This window comes from Malania oleifera, chromosome 12 (genome assembly GCF_029873635.1).
Source record: "Malania oleifera isolate guangnan ecotype guangnan chromosome 12, ASM2987363v1, whole genome shotgun sequence".
Lineage (NCBI taxonomy): Eukaryota > Viridiplantae > Streptophyta > Magnoliopsida > Santalales > Ximeniaceae > Malania > Malania oleifera.
Window position 1 is genome coordinate 36,979,899 of NC_080428.1, and position 9,791 is coordinate 36,989,689.

Sequence of the window (9,791 nt, forward strand, 5' to 3'; positions counted from 1 at the left end):
ATTGAAGTCAAACAATTAATGGTGATGGAGTTGCAATCAATATTTTAATGGAGATAAAGATTACATCCTTGATTGAAATCAAACATTTAATAGTGATGGAGTTGAAAAATCTCCTTATTTGTAATCAGGATTTTAATGAAGATGAAAATTGAGATCCTTTCAATTTGCAATCAATTAGAATAAATTTGGGGTTTCAAAAAGTGGGAAGTTTCCTTTTGAAAGGAGAATACTCAGCAAAAGAATTTTGAAAACATTTCTATATTTCATCATTGGCTATTCAAAGAAAATAATTTGGAACTAAATTGAAAAAAAAAAAAATTTTCTTTTGGAAAGGTGGCATTTTGAAAACAATTTTCAAAGTTGGATTGGTTAACTTGAGAACAAGTTGGGTCTTTGATTTGCTTATTTCGTTTTGAAGACATTATACTAACTGATTTTCTTGATTTAATTTATTAGTTGATGCGATTTAAAAATATCATAAGGTAATTTTTTTTCATATAGACGTAAGTATTTTTTATGATTTATTAGTAATTTTTTATTTTTTATACTTCTAAATTTTTCTGAAATAACAATAGAATTATTTTTTTGTGTTGATGTCAATTGGTTGACTTTGCCAAATTGATTGGACAAGATGGAGGGGCCAACTTGAGAACTGGTTCGATTTTTTATTCACTTGTTTAGCTTGCAAGATGTTAACTTTTTGAGTCTGATCCCTGTTTTGATTATGACAAATCACAGTAGCTCATCTATGTGTTAAGTGTTTGAACATGTTTATTTTTCTAAGCATGAATGACAGATGAGCAATGGAAGCCGAAAAGCACTTAAATAAGCACACCATTCAGCGCAATCCATGAATTTGCAGACGAGCAAAGCATGAAGCTTTTGTTTGCTTCAAGTTCTATTGTAGTGCATTATATTTTCATTTTAGGTCTATAATAATTGATGCACTGCATGCATGATAGGACTATAAACTCAAATGACCATAAGAAAATCAATAACCATAAAAAAGACTTCGGTCGACCGACGCCAAGTTTTTTAGGCTAAATTAAAAAATCTAGACCTTAAAAAGCCCTAGGTCCCTACGCATAACTTGCACACGCGTAGATTTGAAAGGGCTTCGGGCGACCGAACCTAGCGCGTTGAAAACGCCTCGATCGACTGAACTAGTAGAAAGTCAACATGTTGACTAAGGCCCGGGCGACCGAACATAAATTGAACATACTATTCTCGATCGACCAAATGTAAAGGATGACACTTTCTACCATCCTCGAACGCCCGAATACTAAGTTCAATTTATCCCGGGCGACTGAATCATAAAGTTCGGTAGACCGAACTATGAACCAAGCAACCAAACCTCGAGCATTTGGAAAATTGCCTTAGTTCAGCCCCCCGAACCTTCACTCAAGACACCCAAAGTCAAAAAGTGAACTTTTCTGACTGTATCTGTTCAGGCGACCGACCCTAAGGGTCGGGCAACCGAAACTCTCGAGTTGCCACATTTTTATCATGGGTAATTAAGGGTAATTGAGGTTAAAAATTGATTAAACATTTTTAATAATTCCTTTTGTGTCCCAACGGTTATAATTTTGAGTATGTCTATATATACTCCTTCATTTGGAAAGATTAAACATGGATTAGGAAAATCATTAGCCAAAAATTTCTCTAAAATTTCTTATGCCTTTCATTTCCATACAAGCTCCTATGCTCCACCAATTCTCATTCCTTTGCTAAAACATCTTTGGTGTGAGTATTGTGAGATGCCCCATATTGTTTATACGGGCTTATACTCTCAAATACGTGAATTGATTGTTGATTTTTATAAGAGTAGGCCAAGAGGTCTTCCTCGGTGATTTAATTCATAAATTCATTTCTAAGGAAACCTTCTTAAGCTTGTGAGTCTTTACATTTTTATTGCAAGACTCTTGAGCTTGTCATGTGTTTTGTAGAAAATATTTTTTGACAAGCTTGTTTGCTAAATATCTCTTGTGCTTAAACTTTTGGAAATCTTTTTTGAGATATTTGATTATACTCTTGAAAATCTTTGAAACCGTATTTGTGGTTGATATATTTATATATATTGTTTCAAAGAAACTTTGCTGACTCACTCTCACACTTTGATTGCATATTGACATTATATTGAAAATAGTTTCATATATATTCACTGAGCTTATATTTCCTATCATATTGAAGTGCATTGGTTATTACTTGTGCGCATCGGTACATATCTGCTTGTTGGAGAAGCACATATATTGTACACAAAATTTAAATTAAATATTTGTTACATTCCAGGTGTGGCCTGAAGGAGTGATAATCTAACTCGGAAGGATTGTATGTAAAGGTTAAGATCAGCCCATATAATTTGACCTGATTGTAATCGGTGCCGCTCCACCCATTAAGTGAGCAATAGTGGTAATCCTTGGGCTTGCGAGCTGAGGCAGGGACGTAGGCACAATTGGCCGAACTCCGATAACATATTGTATATCTATTTTAATTTCCAGCACTTGATATTCCTGCATATGTATGTTATATTTAATATATTGTGAATGTTGCGCATGATCTAATTTCCACATATCATTATTTGCACAATTGGTATATGATTAGAAAGATCATAAGTTGTGTATTACTGATATCTTATTAAACTTAAGAAGAAGTTTTAAAATTTTCAATTCACCTCCCTCTTGAGAATGCACCAATTCTAATACAAGACATTATACTAACTAATTTTCTTAAATTAATTTAATAAATTGATGCTATTTTAAAATATTATAAGGATAGAATATATTTTTCAGATAGATGTAACAATTCACTAATTTTCAGAAATTCAGGGAATGTGTCATATTCAAAAAAATTAGACATGATTTCAATCACTTTTTTTCATTCAATAGAGGTGATAGATTTTGTTTTATTTTTTATTTTTTTTTTTGCAAAGCAGATGTAGATAAAGTTTATAAAAAAAAAAATGTTTAATTATTTTTAGGGGATAATATTGCATGCCTTACTTTTTTATGGAATATTTTAACGGTTAAAACTTTTAGGAATTAATTTTCCATATCTTATTTTTATGGAATATCTTGATGGTTAAAATTCAAAATTTTCATATTACCCCTTAAAAAACAAAAAGTACTGTTTGTTCTCATTAGCTAGGTAGGCCATAAATCAAGTGCTCCACAGCTTTTTATTTTACTTTATTTTTCCTTTTAAGCTTCATTCCTACAAATATTTTTCTTGTAAAAATAAAACTAAAAAGGAAATCTATTCTCATTTTAAAAATTAACGACAAGAAAAATTAGATTCTGATTTATTAATTTACTATATATTTTAAAAAAAATTAAAAATGTATAAATACAGTTGATTTTTTTTTTTTTTTTTTGTCCTTGATATTTTTTAAAATCTCAAACATGGCCTTAATGATATGAAAAGAGATGGAAAAAAGACAGAGGGTATGTATAGGCACCTAAAACAAAAAAGTAGATTAAAATAATGACAATAGGATTTTCTAGAGATTAACTTTTTTCTTAAAAAGTTTGGGGGGGGTTTTTCTACGGGAGTCCTCCAAGGAAAGTCGATTCCTACGCTACAATATGTCGAAATTCCAATGCCTTGGATTCTAGATCTGTTTTTTCGCTTATAAAAGGCCATAGATTTATAGGTTTTGAGATTAAATTTTCCGGGCTTTTTTTTTTTTTTTTTTTAAAAAAAAAAAAGATTTGTCTATCTATAGGCGTCCTCAAAAGGGCAGTTGATTTCTACCCAAAATCCCCCAACCCTAGGATGTTTGGCCCAAACAAAAAGGTACACTTATGAAGGCGATTTCTAGGTTTTAAGATTATTATTTTTCTACAAGCTTCATGCCTTTTGTTTTTAAGATTACGATATGGTTAGGTGGTGGAGGATGTTGGGCATCGTGTTGAAATTAGATTCTGAGAATTCTCTCGCATAAGGTGTGCTTAGGAGAAAAGGGGTTGGAGCTAGATAGCTGAAGGAATTGGAGAAGGGGGCTTAGTTTTTAGCGATAATTAATGGTGGTTTAGGTCATCTACTGGGGCTAGTTAAGCTTGTGATTGAGTTCCGTGCTTTGTTGTATATGAACAAAGGTTATAAGTGCTACTCAAATTGAGTTAAAAATTATGACAAAATATATTTTCATGTTTCCAAATTGGCTACAGTTAATGCCTCTGATTAAGAGTTGAGAAATCAAGGAAAGGGCATTGTACAGAGTCATGAACTTTAATCAAGAAACAATCAAAGGCAAAGGAGGGTAATGGCAATAATTCATATGATCATTTAAAATATGCCCAGGCCTACTGTTTTTGTTGCGGTTACTAGTTGTATCTGTGTGAGAAGTGGCCTCGAATGGACAAAAAACCTTGTCATGACAAGTTTTGGGTCTCCGGAGCAACTAGAAAGGAAATTCTTTGATCTTAGCATTTCTCAAGTTTCTCAAATGGAAAATTGAATCTATGTTGATCATTTTCAGCGGCCATTTTCTGGGAATATATTGACCTCGTCACCGCTTTAACAATGAGGGTCTTGGATTGACACGTATCGTCTCTAACATAAAAGTGGATCACATCATATATCCTGATCTCCCACTTATGATAAGAACTCTCTTTTGTCTCAATAATGATCTATTGGCTGATGACAGGTATTGGGTGATAGTGCTAAGTGCTTCCTCTAATTGGTTGCCTAACTTTCGGCAAGACCCTGCTCAGCCAGAGCAGTATGCCGTGTCGACTCTTGCACAATTTCGATGTGGAAATCTTTCCATGCATATATTTTTAAAGCCATAAATTATTACATTTTCACTGAAGTTATTGTTTTGATTCGAAAGAAAGGATTGGGAGTTGTTCCACATTGGAAAAAAGGAGCATTCAAGGGTTTTTCTTTGTTTTGGTTTTTCTTTTTGAGGATATGAATATTTGATTGCGTCTTCTATAATTATGCGATCATACATGAGTAAATGTCAAGAAGTCCTTTTTGCTTCGGTCTTGTCATCCAATTTCATAAATTGAAGTTCACTGGGTTGGATGGCTAGTCTTAGAAAAATGGACACAAATTTAGTGGATAGTTTCTGACCCTAAAAAAATAGGGCTGATGGCCAAAGGCTAACATTATCATTCACATGAAGATAATAGAAGATAGAACTGGGACAAAGTGATTAGAGAAAATTTCAATCTAATATTAGAACTACAAAGGCAACATGAACAATGATAATGTCAACACTCACGAGCTTGTGTGGTGTGTTTTTCTTTCTTTTTTGGGTACAAAATGGAAGTAACCACACGACTACAAAAGCCCATTTAATTCTGCAAACCTCTTTGTAATATTGCTCAGGAGGCTTGGGAAACTTGATTCACATTTTCACTTTCTGACTTCAACTTCAGGCTGTCAAGGTAATGCTGGTAGTTATACGAAACAAACCCCCAAATGGCCAACAACATGGAAACAATTTTCACTCCATTCAGATTCTCATGAAAAATAATGGCGGCAAAGATTGGAACTATGGGAAAAGCAAAAGTACTTATGGCATTGCAAAAAAGAGAAGAAACCTCAACAATCAAGCAAGTTGCTCCAATGGAATAAACTTGCCAACCCACAGCTATCCATGCCAGAGTCATCACATAGGATAGTTCCCCTAGTTCAAAATCCTTCCTCTCTTTGTTCAAGTGTTTCCACTCTCCACTAGCAAAAAGTCCCAACACAATAGCACAAGTTGCGACTAGCGATGGGTGAACTGTCATATGGAGAATTGCCCTGAAGTCTTCTCTTTTGATAACTTTCTGGAAGGAAAACTGTGTCAGCGTTAGCACTAATGCATACCCAGCAGATCCACCGACCGTGCATAAGAATCCAAGTATGTATTTTCTTTTCCCAGTTTCACTTTTATTTTTGGAGTCTGTTTGTGATACAAGGAGGGCAGAGGACATGGTGAGGAGGACTAGAGAATTAACTATGAAGGGAGTGAATTTCTGAGAGTTCAGAAAGTAGGAGAAGAAAGCATTGAAGGCCAATTGAGTTGCACAGATGAGTGAAAATGTAGAGACGGGAAGGCATTGGAGTCCAACTGAAAAGAGCATACAGTCTGCTGCTACAAGTAGGCCAAGCATGACATAGATTAATGTAATTACTGAGGGGGAAGATTGGTTTGTGACTGAACTTCCATTTGTTGTTGGATTTTTGATTGTTGAGATGAAGAATAAGGGGAGGAGGATAGGAAAGCCTGCAATTTGCACAAATGTGGCCATCCACTTGCTGTTCCCACCTTTGTCGTAGTATAATCCCCCCAACAGTGTAGCGGCCGATTGGCCGACAATGACACATACTGTATAAATGCCGATTCTTAGCCACCAGTTGAGGTTTCTTAATTTGGGGACTGTTGATTGGGGGGTGATGTTTACTTGCTGGTCTGGTGGGTTTGGCTTATTGGCTTCCCCAACTGTTGAAAACAAAACATTAAAAGCTTAGTCCCGGATTAGAAATTGAGGTGAAGTTTTGGGATGAAAATTTGGGAAGAACAGATGGCAAACTTCAGTTTTCCCAGCAGGCATATCCACAGTTGCGTTCCAACCAGCCCAAAACGGATCTAATCAGAAACTTGAGAATGGAATGGGTATTGCTACGTCATATAGCTGTTTAATGAAATGAAAAACTATGTTTGAAAAATATTTCTTCATTTTTTTTTCTGGGTTAATGGGTCAATGGGAGGAATTTTGTAAAATAGAAGAACAAGCTACAGACACACACAGATAGTCGCAAACATGTGCAAAAAGTTCAAAAAATTGAGGGAAAATAATTGGAGAAAAAGCCAACAATAAATAGAAACAGTGCAGATGAATTAAAAGTTAAGAATAGGTTACTAGATACAAATTTTATGGAGAACTCTACAGATGACACTTGAATCTAAAATAATTTTTTTCTGACCTCATGTTTGAGAGCCGGAGTTTGGAACTTTTATCTGGATTTGTATGGGTTTGAATAAAATAAAACATAAAATTGTACTGAAATTCATTGAAATACACGCATATCCAAATTTGAGGCCTTGAATCCATGCTTCCAAACACTACTGAAAGTATTTGTTGCTTTTAAATAATGATTATGATTTTTTTTTTTTAAGTGAGAAAGGAAAATAGATAAATAATAAAATCTCTCTTTGCTTATGTTTTTTTTTTTTTGTTGGCAAGTCTAACTATATTAAGTATTAGTAACTGCAGTGAATGGTGTATGGGTTTCTTCCCTTCTCCTGACATAAAAAATTGGGTATCTCATAAGCAAAGGAAGATTTTATTGCTTTTGATAGGAGTCAGATATGTGACTCCATTGAACAAGCTAAGATTATAGTATTGGGCTGTCAAAAATTTCCGTGGCTGGACTTGTATATTTCTACCATGGCATTGAAGACCTCTCAGTTCTTTCCTGGAGAAGTTATTGACACTGAGTTTTAAAATTAAATGAGAATATATATATATATATATAAACTGATCTTCCTCCTAAAGCCATTTGAACAATCTTCAATGCTTTTTGGTGTTCTGGCCCAGTTAGTATGATGAATGACTGGCCAATAGTGGCTTACCTCGGATTTGGAGTTGCAGCTCTTGAACTTCCCCCATGTCAAAATATGCAGTTTCAACTTTCTGGAAGAGCAACTTAGGACTCAGCCCAGATGAAGCCTTGCACCGTATTAGATGATTTGATGATTGCCCACCCCCCCTCTTCTTATCGGCATCCCAATCATTGTGCAAGGTATAGGAAGAGATATGGGAGGAGTTGTGACAGCCTCTCATTGCGTAGCTCATAACCACATAGGACAACAATCCAGAAAAAAAAAAAAAAAAAATTATAATGAATATATACAATCTTACTATCTTTGTGTATTTATTTTTTGTTTTAAGCTTTAACCCTTCTTCAGCAACCCAAAAGAAAAGACCAAAGCAAAAATAAAAAGCCTTTAACCCCTCTTGGGATGATTTTTAATGTGCCTTGAATCATTTGGCTCAACTTGGTAATATTATTTAACTAGCAAGGATAAGATACTTTGCAGTACTTTTAAAATGCTGCTAATCATGTCCTTTGTAAATTGAAACAAAATAAAGTAGCTAGCATGAGTCTTGAGATTCCTATATTTTGTGCGAATTCTTTGCTCCAGAAGATTTAATATCATCGTCATCTCACTTTTCACTTCCCCAACAATGAATCATATGACACTTTATATATTATGATTTGTAGTAGGTATTTCTAAGTAGTAATGTTTAGGAACTTTATACAATGCTATTTACCTCGCATATCTCAAAATTATTGTCATCTAAAATTAAAGTAACAAAATAAAAATGATCCTGTAAATAACACCACACATCCTGCTGCATCTACCTAGCAATAACGATTAGCTGTTGTCAACATCATAGGGCAATCAATTGTATTACTTTATTTTTTCTATGACAAAAATATTTCTCTCTCTATATAATAATAATAATAATAATAAAAATAAAAAAAATCTTTGTCCAAACTAAGTTTAAAAGGGGAAAAAAAAATGCATAGGCCATGATTTATGGCCTAACTAGCTTATGAGGACAACAAACTAGCTAATGGAACAAGCAATTATTAATTTACTAAATTCATTCGTATTATTATTATTATCTTAAAAAAAAATCATGTGTGAAGAGATGAACTCTTTTCAAATTTTGGTAGTCCAATATTAATTAAATTTCAAGGAGAGCCCTAATGAGATAAACAGAGGTGGCCCCAGCCTGGCAACTCGGTTGGAATCAAAATGACAGAAAGCTGTGTTAGAATTAGAAAGGAGCGAGTGTGGTCGACCCCTTTCAGCAAGGAAGGGATGGGGACAATGCCAATGGGAACTTGGGTGTGTCATCTTCTTCTTTTTGTTTTTAAATGCTAAAATTAAGCAGAACTGAGGCATTAAATTAAAAGTCGGCATTTTATGGAAAATAAAAAGTGATGGGCATGACAAGGTAGGCATTGAAATGAGGATCTATTTTAATTTTCGTGAGCACTTGGAGGCCTTTGTCTTCAAGTGAAAGAATGGAGAGGAATAGAAAAAAGAAAAATCATTAGCACTTGGGACTCTTTGGCCTAAAACATAAAAAGTACATTTATGAAGGGCCATATATAGAGTTATGGGTTTCCAGACTAATTTTATCCGAAAAATTTTAGGGGCTTTTTGATTCTTCTGCTGGACTATGAATTGCTTTTTAATTTTATCCATATTTTCATGTTTGGTTGTCGAGGAAAGTAAAAAAGAAAATGAAAAATATATCTAATTCACGAACTAAATTTTAAATTTACATATCATTAATATTTAATTATTCTCAATTTTTAATCATATAAAAAGAAAACTTTCATTTTTAATAAAATTTAATATGGAAGGAAAATACAATCAAAAATGACTTTTCTCTTTAATTTTCTTTCATTTTTTCAAGTAAAATCTTTGATCCAAACCATAATAAATGAAAAAAAATATATCCTCACTTGAGATATCTACCGAACAGTCAACATCTCATAATTGATGGATGCAATGCAGCTATAAGCAATGCATATTCGTGAATGATGCAACTAGAAGGCGCATCTTTGTTGACTCAGTAGTTTGGACAGCTTGCTTAATGACCCACTTGGAACTTCGACAAGTGAGAAAATATATATATATATATATATATATATATATATATATATATATACCGAATCAATAATTAAAATTCTAATTATTTATGCATATAATATTTTATTTTTATTAATTTTTTATCATATTAGAACAATTTTTTATTTTAAATGATATTTGA

General features: G+C 33.5%; 1 protein-coding gene across 1 annotated transcript; it reads right to left on the reverse strand.

The window, feature by feature from the left end:
• Positions 1–5,158: 5,158 nt before the first annotated feature.
• LOC131144102 (probable purine permease 10) lies at positions 5,159–7,766 on the reverse strand. The gene is made up of 2 exons (XM_058092487.1): positions 7,571–7,766; positions 5,159–6,436 (listed from the first exon to the last, which is right to left on the reverse strand). Exons 1-2 carry the CDS (start codon positions 7,605–7,607, stop codon positions 5,331–5,333), a joined length of 1,143 nt encoding a protein of 380 aa, XP_057948470.1. The 5' UTR covers positions 7,608–7,766; the 3' UTR covers positions 5,159–5,330.
• Positions 7,767–9,791: the final 2,025 nt, after the last annotated feature.